This window comes from Falco peregrinus, chromosome 2, assembly GCF_023634155.1.
Source record: "Falco peregrinus isolate bFalPer1 chromosome 2, bFalPer1.pri, whole genome shotgun sequence".
In the NCBI taxonomy this organism is placed as follows: Eukaryota; Metazoa; Chordata; class Aves; order Falconiformes; family Falconidae; genus Falco; species Falco peregrinus.
The window spans coordinates 121,657,965-121,681,320 of record NC_073722.1 but is presented as its reverse complement, the minus strand read 5'-3'; the positions used below and the strand labels follow the sequence as shown (position 1 = coordinate 121,681,320).

General features: G+C 36.4%; 1 protein-coding gene across 11 annotated transcripts in view; it reads right to left on the bottom strand.

Annotated features, from left to right (window-relative positions):
• The window catches only part of STXBP4 (syntaxin binding protein 4), a 76,273-nt gene that overhangs the window by 44,784 nt on the left and 8,133 nt on the right, over nucleotides 1–23,356 (bottom strand). For 7 of the 11 annotated variants that reach the window (XM_055794448.1, XM_055794449.1, XM_027795573.2 and 4 more), the window contains 15 exons: nucleotides 22,279–22,352; nucleotides 21,996–22,091; nucleotides 20,968–21,037; nucleotides 20,045–20,119; nucleotides 17,780–17,865; nucleotides 16,967–17,096; nucleotides 16,275–16,407; nucleotides 14,063–14,169; nucleotides 13,482–13,662; nucleotides 12,588–12,666; nucleotides 9,710–9,792; nucleotides 9,143–9,239; nucleotides 7,688–7,800; nucleotides 6,942–7,028; nucleotides 5,393–5,458 (listed from right to left, as the gene is read on the bottom strand). In XM_055794448.1, coding sequence (XP_055650423.1) covers nucleotides 5,393–5,458; nucleotides 6,942–7,028; nucleotides 7,688–7,800; nucleotides 9,143–9,239; nucleotides 9,710–9,792; nucleotides 12,588–12,666; nucleotides 13,482–13,662; nucleotides 14,063–14,169; nucleotides 16,275–16,407; nucleotides 16,967–17,096; nucleotides 17,780–17,865; nucleotides 20,045–20,119; nucleotides 20,968–21,037; nucleotides 21,996–22,091; nucleotides 22,279–22,352 — 1,477 coding nt within the window. Of the gene's footprint in view, nucleotides 1–5,392; nucleotides 5,459–6,941; nucleotides 7,029–7,687; nucleotides 7,801–9,142; nucleotides 9,240–9,709; nucleotides 9,793–12,587; nucleotides 12,667–13,481; nucleotides 13,663–14,062; nucleotides 14,170–16,274; nucleotides 16,408–16,966; nucleotides 17,097–17,779; nucleotides 17,866–19,441; nucleotides 20,021–20,044; nucleotides 20,120–20,967; nucleotides 21,038–21,995; nucleotides 22,092–22,278; nucleotides 22,353–23,356 lie in introns of those variants that run through there. The other 4 variants (XM_027795577.2, XM_027795575.2, XM_027795572.2 and 1 more) reach the window with 3 other exon arrangements.

The following is a 23,356-nucleotide window of genomic DNA, read 5'->3' as shown; positions in this document are numbered from 1 at the left end:
GCAATATATTATCAATTTGGGTGATTGCCAGGGAAATTCTGGTCTCTTAGAAAATAAAGCATTAGAAGAAGTAATCACTTCTGTAGCGAACAGTTACATCACTAGTGAATACAGATGACATTAATGTTATACAATTTGGAGGTTTTTGTTATGAGAAGAGATACATTTAAACAATCTTTAATTTGACAGCAAGTATAACGTGGTTTTTTTTCCTTTTTTCCTTTTGGAAGCACAAAGCATTAGATGAGCCTATTTCTACATGGCGATCACCTCCACCTGGCAACACGGATTATTCAAAAGCTTGTGGCTGCGTGTCTTTCTGCTGTTCAGCTGGTTTGTTTTACAACTGTCTGTCTGCACAGCACTAAAAGAGTGTGAGGGGCCATTACTGAAAGCACTCACTGACAGACCACCAGAACAATCCACCCCTCCTGCAAGTTGCTCATAGCAGTTCTTCTTCCTAGAAACAATTCAGAGAACACAGGGGCTTCTAAGAAGTTGTGAATTTACAAAAGTAGAGGTCAAAATGACTGCCTCTGTAAAGGGAATCTTCTTGCTGCTCTAAGAAACAGTGTGACTCAACAGCAAGAAAAGCCGGGCCCGACCGATACACAGGCTGATTTGGTAGCCTTCCGTAACGGGCTGAAGGTGGGAAAAGGGAGACAAAAGTGAAAAAGATGCTCTGATGTTAAGTTTGAGTAATATAAATGAACACAGAGACTTGAACAAAAGGTGGCATCTTGAAAATGCACACATAGGAATTATTTAAATAAACTGACATCAGAAAAGTCATGGGAAAATTGCTGTAATGAAAAGGTTTTAAAATAAGACCTCCCTGAGATAAAGGTTTAATCTCTTATAATCCAGAATTGCCTTTACTCCTCTACTGGTTTGTTTTTTTTTCAGAAACCCAACTGTTGACTATTAATTTCTCTGTAATAGCAGACTAAGTATGACCAGATTTCAACAGTGAAAGACCTAAAGGAATAATTAACGAACAATGGATTCTTACATTACAATGAAACGATTATCCACACTATAACTGAATTAGCAAAACTTTCTGACAAAGCAGAGCTATTTGCTAGAGCAGGAAGGCACAAAGGGTAAAGATACCACCAGGCTTCCCCATTCTACAGTTTCTGGAGCTGGCATTGCAGCAACATGGTGGGCTCTCTTACTCATGCAGGTAAGGGGCCCCTACCAGTGAAGAACAGATGGATAACAGCATGCTTCAGCATGTTCTCTTGTCCCAGTCAACTGCTTGTATGAAATAAGATGCAACAGAAATTGGAATCTGCAGCTGCTAATATTTCATCTACATAAATGCCTGATGGGACGGTTTGTCCTAATCTGGTATGAAGCCACTACAACAAATAAACTGCAGGATGGAAGAGCAAAACTGAATCTTTACAGAATCCATTTCAAGGTACAGGTTTCTTCCAAAGCCAGGTTCTGTTACTTCCTTGGATAAATTCAAGTCTCAGGAGACTGTTTTATCCAAGTAATATTCCAGCCACAACAAGAACCAGAACAAAGATATTCCTTTAAACTACATGAAAAATCGTAGTTACAATTCAATTATGTTTATTCATTAATTCTCCAGAAATTGTTTGCAAAAACATTCTTTAGAAGAACTTAGATTATCTTTACCATATATTAAAATGAAAAAAAAAAAAAAGCTAATGAAAAAACCCACCCAACCCAATCCTTATTTCAGACAGGGTAAAATAAACTATATTCTGCTTCCAAAATATCAGCCATTCAAGTCCGAGTCTTCAAAGCACCTCTTTTCCCCTCAGAAAACATAAGCACAGAATAGCAACTCTTAGCCCAATGGAATACGAAGTCCAGCTGCACAGGATACCACAGTGTCCTATCTTTGTGACCTTCCACATTCACTATGTTTAGCTGAGGTGCTCCAGCTGACAATAACTGCATTAAAAAAGCTCCAGTAAAGAAGACGAGATCATTCAGGCTGGCATGACCCAGGCCATCCAGGCAGCACAGAATACAGTCGAACTCATCCAGGAAGATAGAAGACATCATTACAGATTTCCTCATTCACGGTGTTGACAAGACTTCAAGTACTCAAAAGTGCCTTTCTGTGTTTTGTGCCAATTTCAGCTTCCACATGGTTTCAAAGAAGGCCCAAATCAAAATCTCAAAGTAAAAATATATCAATTAATATATTTTAGTTACCATAGAGCAATATTAGAAAATAATTACTACCTCATTTCAAATTTAGCAGTATTTCTAATCTTCAGAGTTTATCCTGTTAGCTACTGATTCAAGCACTGTTTAATGGACTGGTACTACCCAAACATGTTCACTAATTGGAATATTTGTACGCCTGTACTAATTAAGCTGCAATCTCTACAATTCGCAATTAGTAGACAATAGAAATACCACAAAAGATACTCCAATATATGACTGGTAGTCTATATCCTCATTTGAAACATCGGGGTTTTTTTCAGGAAAGCAGTGATTTTTACAAAATGCTTAAATTGTATTGAATCCAGAAGACCTTCAGCACATAATTAAGCTGGCTTGTTTGTTTACTTTTAAACAGACCATTAAGGCACAATAAGGTACTCATAAACTCATTTCACTAACTTCAGCTCAAGCAGGAATGCACCATCACAAGTTACATAGCAACTTGTACTGTAAGTAGCTTTTTTTAAAAAAGAAACTTTGTATCACCATGAAACTCAGCATCAACATTGGTTCTGAACTACAAAAATAGACACGCAACCCTGGAAAACGCACCAAGTATCAACAGAACTAAAATTTCCATCAAAAGCCTGCTTCTGCCTCCTAAAATAGGTCGCTGTAATTACATATAATTTATGATTTCTCTTTCATTTCACTATGCGGAACCTTTTCAACAGCAGTTCGAGAAGACGCTTGCTACAAAAGCAGAGCATCCCTCCCCCGGGGGTCGCGCGGCTCGGCGGGCCGGCACCAGCCCCTGACGGCGCCGCGGACAGAACTAAAGGCAGGACGCCCTCGTGCGGCAGCCGCGGGCACTGCTGCCCCGGCACGGGCCGCCGTGCGGACCGCCTGGGCACGAGCCCAGCTGCCCAGCGGGGGCAGCCACGGGGACCCCAAAGAATACCGGGCCCTGGCCACAGCCTGACAGTGGCGGGGCTGGAAGGGCCCGCTGGAGACCACCCCAGCCCAACCCCCGCCAGGGCAGGCTGCACAGAGTCACCAGAGGAGACGCCACCGCTCTGGGCAGCCTGTGCGGTGCTGTCACCCTCGAGGTCCAGAAGTTCCTCCTCAGATTCAGAGGCAGTCCCTGTGTGGCAGGCGGTGCCCGTTGCCCCTTGTCCTGTCGCTGGGCACCGCTGCAAACAGCCTGGCCCGTCCTCCTGGCACTCGCCCTTAAGATACTTGTTCACATCGGTAAGACCCCCTCCTCCCAGTCCTGCCCTCCCCAAGCAGGCCCAGCTCCCTCAGCCTTTCCTCACCAGGGAGATGTTCCAGTCCCTCCATCATCTTTGTGGTCTCCACTGGACCCCCTCCAACAGTTCCCTGTCTCTCTTGAACTGGGGAGCCCAGCACTGGACACAGCGCTCCAGATGTGGCCTCACCAGGGCAGGGCAGAGGGGGAGGACCACCTCCCTCCACCTGCTGGCCACGCTCCTCCTAATGCACCCCAGGGTCCCACTGGCCTTCCTGGCCCCAAGGGCACGCTGCTGGCCCGTGGGCAACTTGCTGTCCTCCAGCGCTCCCAGGTTCTTCCTCCTCAGAGCAGCCTTCCAGCAGGTGACCCCCAGCTGATACTGGTGCGTGGGGCTGTTCCCCGCCAGGTGCAGGACCTTACACTTGCCTTTGTGGAACTTCATCAGGTTCCTCTCTGCTCGGCTCGGCAGCCTGCCCAGGTCTCGCTGAATGGCAGCGCAGCTCCATCAGCCACTCCTGCCAGCTTTGTATCATCAGCAAACTCACTGAGGGTACGCTCAGTGCCTTCACCCAGTTGAATAAGTTGACAGGACTGGACCCAGAAGTGACCCCGGTACCGATCACAACCCTCTGAGCTCTGCTGTTCAGCCAGTTCTTGGCCCACCTTACTGCCCACTCATCCACACTTCCTGAGCTTACCTAGGAGGACGTGATGGGAGACAGTGTTTAAAAAAAAAACAACAAAACAAACCCAAAAAAACAGCCTTGCTGAGGTCAAGGTAGACAATGTCCACTGCTCTCCCCACATCTACCCAGCCAGTCATGCTATCAGGTCGTCAGGTGTGAGTTCCCCCTGATGTCCATACTGTTTGCATTTCAGGGTTTGTACTTTGCCATAGCTTTAGTCTAGACTGATAGACCGAACAGCTGCTCTAGTCTAGGGCAACAGAATGCACACACATTAGTGAATGCAAACATGACGTGCTCCACTGGAACATCCTTCCAGTTACATTTTACCCAAAAAAGAATCAAATTTATTTTCCTGCTGTGCCACAGCATACAAAGGGCAACATCACAATATTAATGGAAAAAGCTCTCCCTTTCTCAAGCAGCTCTCTTAAATTCAAGGAATAAAAGGTGATAATGAAGGTGTTGAACAAATCTACGTATACAAGTGAAAACATAAACCTAATCTTAATATAACAGTACGCAGAAAGATTCTTAAACTGTATCTTGCATTTTTACATATGACATCTGATGGAGCAGATAGCCATGAGAAACTGACAAGGAATACATGTAGCAGTACAGGAGGAAAGAAAGGTGGCCGGGTCATAGGAAGGAAAGAGCTGACAAGTGGAAGCAGAAAACTGGAAAGTGACTTGGTTTTGAATCCAGGCTATAAATGACATATAACTGGAAATATCCATTACGAGACACAAGAAGGCTCAATTTCATAAGAAACTCTGATTTCTTCTCTCATAATTATAAATAGATATAGAGACAGAAACAAGACATTCCTCAAAAAACACTTACTACCATTTATTCCTGGTAAATACCAGGTAGAGCTGTCAAGTGTGTTTATTTTTTCATACTTGAAACTGGTTGACATAAAGTAGTTAACGTTATGACTGTAGATGAGGCACACTGTTGCCTAAGAACAGCAAAATCACTTCAAGAACACTTATAGACCAGAAAGATAATACTACATTATTATCCAACTTGTCTGATCCAGCTTGTCTTACGGTTCCTACCTCAATTCAGCAGCAGAAAAGTACTATTGCTCTAAAAACTTAAGGATCAGTATTCTCCAATTCTAATCAAAAGCTTTGTAGTAATAAAAGAACCACTTTGTGTTGAAATTAGTGTGAAAGGATAGCCTATACAAGCATCAAGACAGAAAGAAGTGGTCCCTTCTCCCTTGCACAAAAAAAAAGTAAAAAAAAAAAAAAAAAAAGAATAATTATATTTTTAAGAAACTTCAACATACTTGCTTTACTATTTGTAGCTGCTCTGTTAACTGTTTCTGTAAATTCACAGATTCAGACAATTTTTCCTGTTAAAATAAAAACAAACAACAGAAGAAATAATTAATAATTAGGTCTGAAAGAGTTTTTATTCCTAAACCCCAATTAGCCTTTTTAAAACTACAGGTAGCAAAACTTAAACTCTATCAATGTATTTACTGCTTTCTGTACACCTACTACATTTCTAGGCCACAACACGTGTCTGTTACTAATGCTGTATAATCAGAAAACACATATTATTAAAAAAGTTCTGGTGGAAATAATAAATAATCAACAGCTTTTATAAAACCTGTGACAAAACCAAATTTTATTCTCTAAAGGCTGATTTTTCAGAGTTCATTAATACTGTTTAAGTTTCATGAGCATCTGAGGATTATTTACTGAACTGATTATTTCTGTGATATAAGTAAAATATATATTTTAAGTCTCTTGCTACCTAGCCACTTAAAAGAGCAGAATACAGACATTTCTGCAGCTTTTAACACGCTGCTGTACAATCTAATACACATGTCAAGTTACTGTCAACATTGTGTGTCTGACCTTCCACCCACTTATTTACACCAGACGCCTCTAGGTATACCACTTTCAGAGGTTAAAAGTTCTAACAATTTCAAAAAGATTCTCACGCTGAGTCAGACCAAGGGTATTTCTCACCGAGTATCAAGTACTTGACTGTAGATTAAGGGAAGAGGGTAAGAAATGAGGCAATTACAGATTGATCATTGCCAGTTTTTGGTATCAGCAATTTAGGGGCTCATGATAAGTATTCACTACTTCAGTGTTCAATGTAAATCAATTATTTCATTTCAGTACAAAGTTTTCAGAAGAAGAATATTTGCACAGAATGAAGAATACATTTTTGGGCATGCCAACCTGATGTTTTTGTAATCTATACAAGACAGATTATTTTTTGGACCAGGAGGTAATTTGTAGAATTGCTTGTATCCTGGGATCAATTTTCCTGTTCAAGAACGAGAGCTAGGTATGCTGGATAAAGATTCAGAATTTTTTATCTTTTGGGTTGTCAAAAAAAAATTCAGGAGCATAGGACCATGGTTGTAATGCAGGGTATTAAGAAACAATAAATGTATTTGTTTCTTTAGGTCTTATGTATTTTGTAATATCTGTGAAAATATCTATGAATTTTGAAAACACATTAATTTATCCTCTAGTTCTGACTTCTTGCAAAAGTATTAGCATATGCTTAGACACTGTGGTTACTAGGATCACACATTTCTAAATAAAATTGCTATGCAAATCAGTCACTTCTGCAAATTCACTTTTGTGAAATGCCTTTAAAAATGTGTTAGTACTCAGTATAACAAAATTCACTGTCTCCAGAAATACACTGTACACATACAATCTTCACACATGATTATGACCGTTTGCTCTGCCTTTTTATTTAGTCATTTAAAATGGCATGTAAAATTCAAAAGAAAACCAGTACATTCCTATATACACTCAGAAAGAAACCTGTCTCTTGAACAATTTGAAGGAAATAAAAATTATTACCTTTAATTTACTCATTTCTTTTAAAGCTTCATTTCTTTCTTTCTTAAGTCTTTCCACGTCATCCTCCAAAGAATCACAGGTTACAAACTGTGTATTTAAACACATAAGGTCAGAATGTATTGCTAACTGTATCTTCCATGATCTTTAACATCTTATCTTAAAAGGTCTTGTTAATAAAATGACACGATAATCTTAATTTTAAAATAATTTAAAGCTCTGAAAATACTAAAAATCCTTCAGAAAGTTCTGTCCATCTTATCTTTCAAAGGAATTATTTTTCCTGTTAAAAAGGATTAATTAAAATATTTTTAAAGTACCAGGAATACAATACTAATATCCTGTTTTATTCAGTATTTTAAATAATACCTCATTTTATTTTAGTATTCCTATGCTGCAAATGCTATTTCTTAAAGTCACCTCTAGAATAAAGTGCTTTTCACTGTAGCAGTAGTTTAAACCACTGGGCCCAATAATTGTTTATCACTCGTACCAATATGTATTCCACTAAGAAACCTCAATAAATCACCACTGTCCATACTTACAACAGATTACAACGTAATTATGTGAATTGATTTCTGCAACGTAAGTTGCTTTAAAAAGCTTCACAGAAACGAAGTTATCTTAAAGAACACCATGATATGGAGCTCTTCTAAACATCTGTCCAAGATTTGGAGTAATTGTACATATAATAAGCTCTCCAGTAATCTCCTCCCAACTGTTAAACACTGCACAGGCATATATTTTACCTGTGAATCCAGTAAGCTGGCAATTTCATTGACCCCAAATGTCACAGATTTTTGGTCATCACCTGTTGCATTCAATTGCATAGAGAAGAGATTCCTTGAAACTTCAAAGAAATCTGAAGAACAATTTAGAAGTTCAGTTCAGTAGCAGTATTACAAGATGCAGCACAACTACTAATACTACAATCTATGGCTAGACTTTTATAAATGCAGTATCTGCCCTTCATAAGCTTTCTAGAAGAATATATGAAAAACAAACACATCTCTCTGAACAGAAACTTTTGGTAAAGCTGGTAAGAGTAAGAACAAAAATGTTCAAAACAGTTATTGGGCTGAAATATCCCTGAATCAAGTCCTGAAGGAGAAAAGAAAACAAAAGGGGGTGTGAAGTTCATCTTCAAAGTACATGGTTAGAGATACTCTACATTTGGCAGAGCCGTGTGAAAAAATAAAAAGAAATTTGTACACCTGCCTGCCCTTCCCAATGAATTGACCTTACTAGAGGAGACATAGTGTCTCTGCAGGAAAAAGGAAAAATTGCATGCTAGCTCACAGCTCAGTTTCCTTCGCAGGCTCTTTAAAACCCTGATACACACCTGGTAAAATTGATGTTGATCAAGTTGAAAGTTTTAAATACAAACACTACAGCATTCTCAATCAACATGGCTTGGATTACCTGTTCATTTAGAATGTATACAAAAGAGATCTGCCTCAGTATGACAGAAAAGTAGAAATAAAAATGTCAGTTTGTTTAAACCACATAAAATCTGATGGAAGATCCAGTATCTTTCTTGATAAGGTGCTTGAATATCCAGTGTATTTTTGGATGGTTAAGTACAAGAAATTATTTTTCATATAATAGTGTTTGATGCTGCTTTTCATAAACTTTAGGAAAAGTGAAGTTTCCATCAGTTTTAGCATCAAAACCAGCATGTCTCACAGTTTATAAGAAATACTCTTACATTGTTAAGTGTCAACTACCAAAGTTGTCATAACCAATGCAAGCAACTCATTCCCATCAGAATTAGGTTTAGCTAGAAGAATCATGATGGTCTCCACGCAAATTTTTCTATATTCAATAGTTGAAATGTTCTTGCTTCTCACAAACTAAACAAGTTAAATAATCCATCAGTTTAACTACTTCAAGAAGGCTCTTTAAACATCAGTACTGTCCCAAGTAATATTTGGAACAATTAAAGTACCCTATTGTTAAGGCAAAAATTTAGGAATTTGTGAGCACAAAATCAAAACTTTGTCACGGCTGCTGTTTATTAGATAAATCTGTGATTTGCTTTCCAGTTACTTAGTTTTATACAGTAGAATAAGGTTCTTATCACAAAGTATCATTTTATTTGCTGTAGCGACCCAAGACTGACAGAAAATATATTAATGGTTATTACCTATAATTTCTGTATTGCTACATTTAATTATTTTCCATGGTAATTAACAAATTATTACCTCCAAAAGACACTGTTCCTTTAGAATCTTTCTGAAGTTGCTGCCTTAGGGCTTGCTGCTGTTCATCTGTGGGCTGAATCCCAAGATAATTCAATGCCTGGAAGGAGAAAACTTATTTTGGAGAAAGGACCAGGGATAATGACTGCAGGGACATGGGGGAGTAATTAAAGAGCTATACTTCAAAGAGCCTTTGTATCATAGTACACTCTCACTGACAACTTTTATTCCAGAGACGCTCTGTGACTTTTCCTTCTAATTGAGAGATGTTCAGATATTATTTAACCTTGAATACGGATGAGTGTAATAAGCAAAACCCTTTGTCCTTAATAAGTGCATTAAAAAATCCTGAGGGCTGTTCAGATTCCCAGAAGAGTTAATCAGTAATTAGATTAACAAAAACAGTAATTTGCCCAATATAAAAAAAATGAAATATTGGCCTGCAACCTGAAAGAACTATCCAAATAGGAAATGTGGTGCACAATTTGTCAGTCTAGAAATATGCTCCAGATGTTTTACGTGCATTATGAAGGGAAAGAAAGGAAAACGCAAAATACTGTAAGTATTTACCCTTTCCAGCTTTTCTGCTTTGAGACGAATAGTAGAGGTCTTTCCTTGCAGCTCATAATCATCATTCTGGCTGGGGGCAATAGCTAAGAAGAAAAAAATGAAAATTTAACAATGATATTGTTGTAAATACTGCTCTGAAAATTTTGTTCTGAAACTCTGCTCATGAAATGGATGCCAGCTAAATACCCACCTGCCACAAAGAAACATTAATATTTAGATTGACCTTTTTGATTTGACATAATTGTAATAAACAAAAGTTATGGGTATCTATCACTTAAAACTATTTTTTCACATGAGAAAGTGACAAGTAGCAAATTGACAGAAAAAAACCGTGAATAACTTTAGAGCAATCCATCAAGCATAGGGCTTATACTTGTGATATTTTTCTCGCTGAGATACACAGTTACTCTAGAAACAGAAAGGGAAACACACTTGCAAATTCCTGAAAGACCTTCAAGACACACCCTGAGCATAATAAGGGTTCGCAAAAGCCTACCTAGTGATCTAGCAAACACTGTGGAAAGAGAGGGAACAACCTGGTGCCAGCCAAGGGCTGTGTGGAGGTAGCTTAGACTGAATTCCAGGAGGCTCCTCAGTATTTTTTTCTGGGGAGGAACTCTTCTCCAAGAACTACCATCCATTAAGCCATCATCCATCATCCCCTCTTCTCCAGTCATCACAGTCAAAAATACAAGAAGTTTGCATAATTTTAGCTAATGGCCTTAATAACTTATGACGCATCTATTTTATTTCCAACATACAGAAATGATTAAGCTCAGAAAAGGAAAAGAAGCCAGCTGTACAAAGCAGTCCATAGGCAAGATTTCAGAATAACTGCTTTTTTTTGTGTGTGTGCTTAGTTTTCATGGAACTTGAGAAATGCAGTCCCAGCTTTGCCATGCTTCAGACACACCCATGGATACAACACAAACAGAAGCAACCTTTGGAAGCCATTGATTACAGACAGGAGGCAAAAGGAGCAGTTAACTACCAATTTATTTGGATTTTAGATGTATGTAAATAGAACTTCATTGCTTTTTTTTGCAGAAGAACATGGAATACTTGTTTGCATTCATTATTCAGAAATACTATTTAGATCTTAATTTGTTATTTCATTAATGGACTAGAAAGGTACTGAAACCAAACCCCGTATTTAAAAACTAAAGGATCATGCAGTTTGAGAATCTCTCTAAAGGAACAGAAGGAATTGCACAGAAATCTTCTTTTTTTTTTTTTTTTTTGTTTCACAGCATATCTGTTTCCAAGCTCAAAGTAATTTACATTCTCTCTATATGCCAAAAGCATAAACCAAAACATCTTGAAAATCTCTGACACTAACACCTCTCACATGCTATATTAAATTCTGAAGACAGTAGGCTAGAACCTCAGCTGAATTGGCACACTTCCTTCCAATTCAGAATGAAAAAGCCTTGTGTATGAATCTGTGCAAGAATTCCATAAAATTATGCTGATTTTTCTTAGAGCATTTAAAAAACCCCACCATCTAAGAGCTACTTTAATTTTTCAAGGTTATCCTTGAAAAAGGGCAGCATGAGAGAAGCGGCAGCTTTGACTAAGGATGTGCTTAATAAGACTGAAATGAAAAATGACAACAAACAGTACAAACCGGAGCTGCAAGTACTTCTTTCCACTTTACTAGCTATGTTATTCAGGTATGTTAAGAAACTGTGGCCGCCTTGGTCTCTTTAAGCAACGATGAAGCTCCAGTGTATTGCATTATATTAATCAAGAGTCTTGTATTCTGAGTATATTAAAAAATAGCCTTTTGTGTTGTTCCTCTCATTTAGTTGTTGTGTTTTCCATGATCAATACGAAAAACCTGTGTGATCATTAAACTCCAGATGTAATCAATACAACAAACTTTACAGTTTCAAAAGCTCACATTCCAAGAAATGAAGCCTCCAAGAAATGAAGCCAACTGGCCAGATTTGCAATATGGACACTGTTTCATTTAAAATTTGGGTATCTAATACAGTCTGTAACAAATGCAGGTACAACCTAAATAACATCACTGGAGCAACATCTAGAATGAATGAGATCCTGTACGTTTGTCCCTCCTCAGCACATTATACGTCAAGTTGAGAAGCACAGGTTATGCTTACTCACTACTGCCTGAAGAATAGTCTTCATACAGAAACAGAACAGCATCAGTTAATCGTACTGTGTCAATTGAGACTTATTACTATGTTAGACTACTGCATTTTCACTGTTTATAAATACAATGCATATTTGTTTCCCAAAGGAATTACAATTGTTTAGTTCAGATTTGGTTCTGACCAAATTCCACAACCTATGTTTTTCCTCAGTGTTGTTTCCAAAATAGGTATTTAGAGATATGGTCAAGTGACTATTGTCTTTGTTTGAATGTCATGACTCTCAAATAGAAATATACACATATATATTCTTTTTCTGATTAATTGAAAAACTGTGAAAAAGAGGTCTGCATGTTATTTCTATCCTTCCAATATGCTGCCCTAATTTAAAAAAAGAAGTGCAAGCAGTATACATCCACAGAATTTCATCAAATCAAGAAAGCACAGTTTCCACGGCAACCTAATTTTGATCTATATATGAGTCTTCATTAGCTGGTTTCTACTGAGTCTATTATTATTACCGCTGTATAGCAAACGTTGCGATCACTCATTTTTGTTTGGTTTCAGCTGTTTGTTAAAGACAATGCAAATTACATTTGACAGAAGCTACTAAACAATCCATTGACCCCAGTTCTTTACTTAGTACTACAAAAATAGAGCAATATTCCTTTTTTTAAAGACTATTGGGTCTCACTATATACTATTTTCTGTATGACGGTTATTGCAGGAAAAAAAAGGTGGCAGGGAATTAAATCATCATTTACCAGTGACAGACACATCAGTAGGACTGCTGTCTAGAGAAGTAATTGGAGGTTGCTCTCCCATCTTGACTCCAGTTTCCATCTAAGAAAGAAAATGAAAAGACATGAAATACCATTTCTAAAGCAGATCACAAGCCAAACTAGAAATACACATTAATGTACAAGAGGGGGAGAGGAAGGAAGACCAGGGGAGAAACTGAGCTGGACAGAACAACACATTTTATTCTTCCTTGTTCAGAGACAATACTTTATTTAGTTTTAAAAATGCGATAAATTGAAAATTTTTTTTTAAAAATTAAAATAATAGAGTAGTTTTAAAATCTTCTTTCTTATGGTCAGCATCACTTCTTTACACTAATCACGAGCTGTATGAATGGAAACAATTGTTGCTTAGCCGAAACAAAGGGGAAACCCCCACATTCTTCTAGGACTGATTTTCAAGCAAAAATCTCATCATCATGGAGGAAGTGTAACTTGTGACATTGAACTGTTCTCACACATACACAGCAGTCCAAGAGTACCTTATCTCTGAAATATCTAACTATATCTATCGATCTATCTCTAATTCTGAAACTTTACTCCCTAGAGAAACAGTAAGAACTCTGTACCTAAGATTAATCAAGATAATTATGGTTAACGCTTATTTTATTTGATTTTTTTCCTTATCAGAAGTCAACTAATACTCTTATTCCTCTCATCAGTGTAGTTTGCTGTTACACATGTTTTCTGGAAAAGTCATGATATTCCCAAGAATTAATATTTTGCAGGAAAAAGAGCCAGTAATTTTCTTATTAGAATGGAAACCAGATTAAAATAACCCTTTATGGAATACCAATAAACTTAGGAAAAACAATCATTTGCTCACTTTATACTAAGAGGAGTAATAAATATACTCACAGCATTTGGAGTGAACATTGAAACAACCTTCCCATTAGGAGATGCATGAGAACTAACTACTGCAGCCTGTTCTCCATACGCTACAGAAGATGTCGAGAGGCTGGAAGGATGTTGCAGGTTCTCTGAATAACCGGGAATACTTTTTTGTCTAATGAAAGCTATCTCCCAAAAACTTTCAAACCTAAAATTACAATTAAAAAGTTTCAACATATTGTATACCATACTGTTCGCAAGATCGTATGTTACTCTCACAAAAATTGCCTTTTCCTAAACACTGTGTGTGTTATCATTCTTCTAAAACAATGTTTTATTCCCCATCATTAAAAAAGGCAAATACTGTGGTTTAGGGTTTTGTTTTGTGTTTTCTTTTGAAAGGAATGAAAGTATCATAGTTATACAGGTCTAAAAGGTGCATTTGAGTGTTTTTCTATGAAATTTTACTGCAACTGAATATTTTGAAAAAAATAATATCCCTTGCATTTCCTCTAAGTACACATAACAAGACATTTCATGTTAATATGATCATAAATATCATATAATAAAACAATCTGGAGGGTTAGCTGTTTGGCAGTAATAGATACCTTGACTTTTTTCTGTTGATTATACTTTTTGCCTCCTCGTAGGAGACACCAATCATTGACTCTTTGTTTATGGATACCAGTTGATCTCCAGGCTTCAGTCGTCCATCCTAACATAACAAATAAAAAAACCCAAACCCATAAATTTTATATTAATTGCTAACACTATACAAAGAAGTGTACAATCTCAACACTTTAATATATCCCCCTGGAACTGTTAAGACAAGAAATATCAAGAATGGCTATACATTTTGCCTGACGATCTTCCAGAATCAAACAATCATTTATTCACCAAGATAGCAGTAATTATAAAAACTTCATCAGACACAACGATCTCAGATATTGTGTTGTGTAGAGAAGAAATTTGGACCCAGATACCTATTTCTGTTAAGCTCCCCCCCCCCCCCCCCCCCCCCCCCCCAAGAAACAAACCACAGATAATAATTTTTCCAGCATGGAGTGCCAAGCCATCTGACCACAGGAAGCTTCTTTACTAATTAATTCAGCTGTGAGATGAATTAATTTTTATTTCAAACCCAAATGTTCTTGGCTATAGATGGTACTCTTCAAGCACTTACTAGCTATACTAATCTTAATGAGAAAATTAGATTAGCCTATTAGGAATTCAACAGTCAAAACCATGACAGAAATAATACTGTCATCTTTGTGTTTCTGTTGAATTAATTGTAAGCTTTCTACCAACAAAGGAACATATGACATTTCTGTCTCAGAGACTGTAAGACAAGACAAGACATTAAACATGCTTGGCTAGATTTCTCACTAAGATTAAGCTTTCGTCACTCACATTTTCAAAGAGGCCTCAACAATTTAACTGAAAATTCGTATGATTCACCTATGATTACATAGTTATGACAGTTACCTAATATAACACACATCAAATTACACATAACCTGTCAGTGTTCTTCAGCTCTTAAGAAATTAATCACAGAATCAATCTGACCGTGTGAAACTGTGTACAGAAAAATACACAGCAAGTAAGTAAAATGCCTTTTCAAGATCAGTATAATTTTACATATTAAATACCCAAACACCATAATTTCACACCTATGATAGCACTTGACTACATTTTTGGTCACTTAGTGGTTTTGGTTTTGATTAAAGAAAAAAGTCGTAGAGCTTTTATTTTGCTTGCATCCAGCCTATTAAAAGATACCCGGTGTAATGCTGCCCTCACGTGGCAGACTGAAAATACACCTGCTACTTCGGTTTCTCAAACGGGATAACGAAGATTGGGAAATTACCTCTGCTGTTGCTAATGATATTAAAACCTACTGCCGATTAATATCTCAGCCTATCAATTATCTGTGATAGGCTTTACATTATATGTTTAAAACGAGAAAAACGGTTTAGAAGCCACAACAATAGGTGAAATCAAAGGAAGAATCATCTACTAAAAAGTCCTGGAGAAACACTGCATTTTTTCCTTCCATCTTGGCATTTTAGAATTAAGCTTAATCTACTAAAATTCAATCAAAAATAATTATAGACTGGTTTGGGGCAAAACTCATTGCTCGTGAAATTAACTTTCACCCTCTTCCTTGGCAAGAGGCAAAAACTGGTTATCTACACATCAAAACAACCATAGTAATTCAGGATGCAAAGGAAACACTTGGATAAAGAGTATTTTGTACTTGAACTAGACGGTTATTTATTTACTTTTAAAACTGACAGGCCCTCCTGATTTACATAAATCAAAACAGTAATCAGTACTGATTCATACATTTTATCAGTCTGCACTATCCGAATATCTTTTTTCTAATTTGCCTACACTGTGCTTTCCAACTACCAAGGATCCATCTAAACTAAGACTAAGGGAAAATGATTTTTTGGATGTCCAAGAAAAGAAATGTCAAAGTAAGGAAAAGAAAAAAAAAAAGGCAGTATGCTGTTCTGTCCCATCCTTGCTCATTTACCTTGCATCATGCAACCTCTTAAAGAAGTTGATTTGTTACTTTCCCATAAGTATATTGGGGAATAAGTTCCTCATTTACCTCAAACGAACTCATGAATAATTTATGTTACCATGTAACCATGCTATGACCCAATGAGATAATTCTGTTTAAAGAGAAAGCAAGGAAAACCCCAAAAAATGTGTACTTAAAATATAACTGTATGCATAAAATACTAAGTAGGTAGTAAATGAAAGCAAGAATACATGTGACTGAAGGGGGAAGGAGGGAAAAAAGGTCTTTACCTTATGACAATCACCACCAGGGATAATTTCCTGAACATATACCAAAGGCCCTTCATTTCTGTTAATTCCTCCTACAATATTAACACCTAGGCTTGTTTCTTTGAAAACAGTAATAATCTGAAATGTACCATCCCTATGAAGAGAATGACAAGAAAAGCAGAATTACTTCACAGAACTAGATACTCAATAAAGACTTAAGCGATACAGCATCTTACTGATTTCACAAATACATATTACAGAAATAAATAGAAATATGGACATTTAATTCAATGCGTAAACATTACACTGCCTACTTACTACAAAATCAGCAACTTCAGGTGTTATTTCTGGCAATTACAAACAGAAACAACGTATCATTTCACAAGGCTAAAAGCTCCTCTCTACTGTATATATATAAGGCTTATGAGAGTACCTAGGTACGTACACACCAGAAGCATTAATTATTAAGAGAAACTAAGATCAAAAGTCAACCTGATTAATCAACTTCTACCATGTAAGCAATATATAAATGAGAAAAAAACCAAATTGCAAACTTTCATTTTTAATATCAATGGTACTCTAAGTTACAGGATTTTTTTTAAAAAAGTAATAAAAAAAATAAAGTTGAACACTTAGTGCTGAACTCAAAATTTTCCTGAGTAGCACTTTCTACAGCTCACACAGAAGAGTTAATAGTCAGTTTTGGAAATTACTTTGCAAGCTTTGGGGATGATGCTGGGACAGAATTATTTCTGCTGATGGTGGTGATATTATCCTTTGAATGCAACTGAGGACTCTGTGACCTTGAGGATGACCCAGAAGAAGGGCTGTCTGTAGATTTTGCTTAAAGAAAAGAAATAATGGGAAAAAAAGAAATAAAAGACACATTTTGGGAAAAGCACATTTCAACTCATATTAAGTAAGTTCAGTAGTACTATTCTTATGTTAGAAAACAAACTGCAAGCAATCAGACAACCAAAAGAAAGCTTAAATCTACACAGCTAAGAATTGCGAGCAACCTAGGGCTCCAAAAATAATTCTTTAAAACATAGCAAGTGATTACTTTTTTCAAACTGGGTGCAAACAAATAAAAAAATTCAACTGACTTTCCTAAAGAATAATCACTCATGCTATATAAAGGCATCCTAATCAGGCAACAATGCCATGAGGATTAGAATTTCAAGGTATTCTAGCTCAAATTTTGATTTATACTTCGAAATTTTATGGTACATTTAATCTACAAGTACCAAATACTTTTCACATTCTTCATTAATTACAATTGCTGAAAATAAGAGGGTGGTAGTATATTTATTTTAAGAGTTGGGGAAACTGACACACAAATCTGTCAAAGTACATGTTTAGATTACAATCTAAATGTTGAAGTCTAAGTAAACGTGTGTTTCGCTTGACTTTCAGCGACTTCCTCCAACATACCCTCCTCCCAATTAAGTGCAAGCTTCTACCCCCCGAAGCATGACCACTGTCCTACAGGATTATGTCAGGTTAGCTAGGAAGTAATCTCTCACCAGCTGACAGCTGTGTCGGTGAACTTCTTGTGGAGTTGGTATCACTGTGAGAGCCATATTTATCCATGAGGTCAAGAAATTCTTTCCTGTGGCAATAAAAAGATCCTCTTCATCAGGATTTGGCATTAAAATGCAGCCTTTGAAACCTGCTACTGCTTCTGCTAAACAGTTCCCCTTCCTCAGAGAGGGAAGCTCAACTGAAAGAGTAAAGCCCTGTCAAACGTTCAGAAGGGGCAAGAAGAAGATAATGTCATACGGAAGGATAAGGATAGAAAAGCAACCGACTATGAATGAAATTAACTGTCGGTATAGAAGCTTAATTATTACCTCTCTTTAGCCTGGATTTCAAAAATTTGAAAACTTCTAATTCACGTCAACTACAGATAAGACAGGGGTATTACTTAGGTCCAAAAGAAGGTATTTATATTAGAAGGAATCAGATAATACACCTATAGCATACTCGTATTTTAAAGAATGCTTTTGGTTCAACTATGCTGAACAAGAAGCCAGAAGAGACTGACAAATGTGTGTCACCTCAAAAAAGAGGACAGAATAAATATTTATTAATTATTCAAGAATAAGTAAAACAGATACAAATTCTTAACTTCTCTTTAGCTTTCTCAGAAATTTGCAGTCTATTTCATATGAGGTAGAGACTATTATTATTAAATATTGTATGTGCTTTGGTTTTGCTTATCTTTTTCATGATAAAATCTTCCTAAAGAAATCCCAAGAGTAGATATAATAGGCAATTCTTGGTCAGGTGCACTGTTCAAAAAATAAAAAAATAAAAAACGAAAGCAGAAGCCTATCATATTGTAACAAACTGACAAAAAAGCGGCTGAGATGCACATCCTGTATTACAAGCATTAAAGAGAAAACAAAACCTCTTGATTAATCTAATACTGAATGCAGCCTAATTAAAAAAGTTTATAATCTGAGATATGATTACCTCAGTGAGAAGAGATTAAAACATATAAATAATCCGGAATGATGTAAATCAGAAACATCAGCAAATTAATATTATAGAATTAGTGAGAGCACATAAATTAACTGATTGCAGGGAACATAATTCCCAAGTAATTCCAGTGACTGCAGAGGGTTGTTGAAATCTGCTGGATGCCTTATTTTTTTTAAAAAGACAAAATGTACTGAACTAAAGGCAGACCCAGGGTACACACATAAACACAGGTGAGTGTAAATCAAATAATCTTTTAGCAGAGGAAGGTAAAGTCACGAGAAATTAATTCAAGAGTGTCTGAGTGAGGGACTGTATGTAGTGGTAAATTCTGCACAGACCACTGGGCACCCCCGGAACAGTACTCATGGATTTTAATTATTCAAGGAGTTTAGCGGAACTAGGTCAGTATGCTTTAGACAAAAGCAGATTAAGAGTGGACCTCACATACATCTAGGCAGCCTGAAAAAAAGAGAGATCAGAGGCTAGAGAGTGATTTAAATGTCTGTCAAAAAATAAAGGAGCAGAAAGACGAAGCTTAAATCGGACTAAAGGCTAAAGGAATTTAGAGAAAATTCCTTTATGGAGAAATTACTCTGTAAGTGGAAAAGCAAGTAACAACAGATAACTCTTGCAATACTTATCAAATACAGTTACATAACAGCTGTTTCCTCCAGAGAATTAAGTCAAAATGGGATACAGACCTGGATCCCAGTGTTTCCGATGACTCTCTGCCAAGACTGGTTTATATGCCTAACTTTAAATAGCAAGGTTAAAACAGTATTTAACATAAGTGTCCTTATAATGGACGCATTTTGGACTACCTGCTGCAGTGAACAGTTTAACCTACTTATCCAAACTAATTCAAAGCTCATTAAAGATTGAAAAGGAAACTTCTAAGGGGAAACAGTAACTATATCTGCCTTTTTTCAGAAGGCAAGACTACCTTAAATGATACAGTTCCGTGGTACTGTAGGTCTAATGGAGTCCTCACTTTTTCTTATTTTAAAATGTAAGAAATATTAAATAATCACAGCAAGCAATTTTAATGGTATTAGCTGGTAACGTAACATTTCAGTCCTCTTCATTAAACTGAAATTAGCCTGAGTTTCCACTTTAATTGATGCAAATGGTCTCAGAATGAACTGGTATCAAATTCTACACATAAAGATGTGACACGTGCTGCAATTTTGTGATTAAAACTAATCTGAAAGAATAATACATGCAAGCCCACCCATCCAACCTTAGATATAGTGTTAGCTTTTTATTAGTTTTGAGGTTAAAACAACATTTTATTTTTCTCTTACTTTGCTTCTTCATCTCTAGCAACTAGCAGAGACATATGATTAGATGCTGATGCTGTTCGCAAGATGTCAACAGCCCTAGAAGGGAGGGAAAACAATCAAATAAATACACCAGGGTACTAGTAAGGAATACACGGTGAGTAACGCTAAAAGAGCAGGAAATGGACAAATCCCTGATGTAGTTAATAGTTTTCACTGCCAAATACAAGGAGAAAAGCTTGCTAGCAGCATAACCCAAATTAAGCACTGGAGAATGGAGTGAAAGACAGACTATGGTGAGTCAGTGCCTGGTGACAGGAGTAAATCGGGACTGCCTCTCTTCCCCTTTCCTTTTGTCCCCATCTCTCCTCAGTCCATCCTTGGACCTCCTTCAGGATTAACAGCCTCCACCAGAGAAAAACTGCTCAGATATACTTCATTGCTCAGGACTTCCCTCAGCCACATACACTGTAATTTTTCCTTGAATTTTAAATCTAGGTCTCCAACACTGTATCGATCTCTGGTGATCCAGCTACAGACACCATCCAACATATTCTATAGAGTTTTCTAAACAACTTCTCCTTCGCTGTCCCATTACAATGATACCCGTTAGCTGCATCATTTACATTCACCAGTACTGAACCAACAGAAAGTTACAAAAATATTTTAACAGCTTAATGTTTTAATGCTATTTTCACATGCATTCTATAGTCTACATCATTAAGAAACTATCTCATTCTGTCGCCATAAAAGCATATAAAGTCCTGTCACTTTTCCACAATTTCCAGTTTTGCTGAATTAGATTTATAGGAAAAATTATTTGCCAGTTGAATTCCAAGGACCTCAGGGGAGTTGTGCTCTTCTAATCAGTGGTCAACAATCTCAAAAAAACCCCATATATAGTATTTCAAGCTCTAATAAACATTTAGTAATCAGTACAAACATACCTTTCATTGGTTACTCCAATTAAGTTTTCTCCGTTGACATCCAAAATTAGGTCGCCAGTGAGCAAACGGCCTTGCAATGAAATCAACATTAGTGAATGAATCAAGAGGAAAATGGTGAACATATTATATAATGGTAATAGAACAGGGCTTTTTCTTTCAACTTTATGTGGCCTAATGCAATGAACAATCATGACTTTTAGCAGATTAGGTTCTGAACCTAATTAAGCTAGGTTATTGTGATAAGACTAATAATTGTCAAACAGTCTTATTAACCACAGAATAACCACTGAAAATAAGTGTTATTTAGCTATTTGTATTATTTTCACATATTACAAATATTTGTGGGATGCAAATTTATATTTCACAGTTTGAGAATTAACTTTCAGCTCCTAACATACACGTGAGTTACCATGTATAGATACATTAACATTGATAAAAACATCTAAAAGATTTTTAGAACCAATTCTATTTTGACCCTTCTGCAAATCTCAAGATTAGGAACTATCACTTTTGAAGTAGATCTAGATTATTTTAAATTATCATTCTGCAAAAGACCAGATGCAAACTCAAAAAAACCCATATACAGACCTAGGACAGAAGTATATTCTGTAACTTTATTATTTCAAACTCTACCCAGTATAATTTCTTCTTCCACACCAAACATCATAACCACCTTTTAAAAATAAATTAAAAAAATAATTACCAGAACTCATTAAAAATACTAGTTCTATAAAAAAACCGCCACTCTTATCCCTTACAAATTAAAAGAAGTTCAGCATCTTAACACTTATTTAGCAGTGCTGAAAGACTGCCTGTTGCTTTCGCACCAGCCATATCTAGATTTGAACAGATTTTCAAGAACTGAGAGTATTAAAATCTTTTCCCATGAAGAGTCCAAGTTTCATTTCTCTATCTTAAGGTAAGCCGCTATTTTAAATATGCTTATCCACAAAGTAAAATAAAGAGGACTTCTTTTGGCAGCTTTTTATATGCAGTGTGCTTGCAACAAGAAATTTTAAATTACTTACTATCTACAGCAGCAACCCCTCCAGGTAGAATTCTCTTTATGAAAATCCCATAATCTTCTGCTGTTTGTGCCCGATAACCTCCAATAATTTTAACTCCTGCAGAACAAACAAAAAAAACAAGCAAGAAATTGGCTATTCCACCCACTGTGCTAAATGGATTTACAGTCAAATCCATAAAAGCCAGATAAATTAAACTCATACTGATAACTGTGAATTGGAAAAGCTCACCAGGTGCCTTTAGATTTAGTTTACTCTGAATCAACAGAATGTGCAATCTAATTACCTAATCCATTTTGACAATCAGAAAAAGAAATGCGGTGAACAGCTCGATTGATTCCATGAGGGCCCATAATAGTCCTAAGGAATAAAATAAAAGTCATTAAATCCCTAATTACAACAAATGTATTTAGAGCTCTGTTAATATAAGAGAAATTACACTGATCATGTTTTTAACTCTTAATACAAGCCAAAACCAGTTTTCTCTACTGACAACTTTATATTGCTTGATACCTCTCCATGACTCCTTCCCGCAATAGATTAAAAAAAAATAAATATATTAAATCAATCTCCTCATAACAAATATAAGACGGCAAGGTAAAATAAAAGTATATGTAGTTTACTTCCTTTTTCCCCAGAGCATTTCAGGCTTAATTGTGAACGCCACTTTGTAATAAAAGGATTATGATTACATAGAAACAAAATTCCACAACCTGGTCCAGCTTAGCATTTAGACAAGAAAAACATATCATAATGTGTTAGATCAGGTAATGAATATTAAAACAAAACCACAGCTAAGACAGTGTATACAAAAACATTTTCTGAGATATCTAACATATAATTTTGTCTTTATTTACGAACATAATATTTCCCTACAGTCTCTCATTTCTTCACTCAACACTGTTTTCTTTCCCTGTTTTAAAAAAAATGCTTCTTTACAAACTCTATTGCCTGCTCCCCTGTGTACCCTTCCACCCCAAGACAAAATACCAGGATAGCACTTGAAATTGTCTAAAGGCAGATGAATATTTTGGAAGCAGGTGATAATGTTAAAGAATTAAGCAAGAATGTACAAAGTAAAATTAAAGAGTTTTGAAAACTAAATTTAAAGTTGAATTAGAAACATGACCAGCATACTGCTATGAGGATGAAAAGTGTTAAGAATTACTATAAATCCAGATTACCCTTTATCATTTTTTACTTTCATTTAGATGAATAACTACAAAATCATCCCAGTTGTATCATAGTTCCTTTGTCCTCCCAACTGTACCATTTTTGGAGAAGACTCACCAGACCCCTTATAGAAAACAGAAGCAGAAGCACCACTTACATTTTTTCTGCTTTGACTTATGTACTGTTCTATA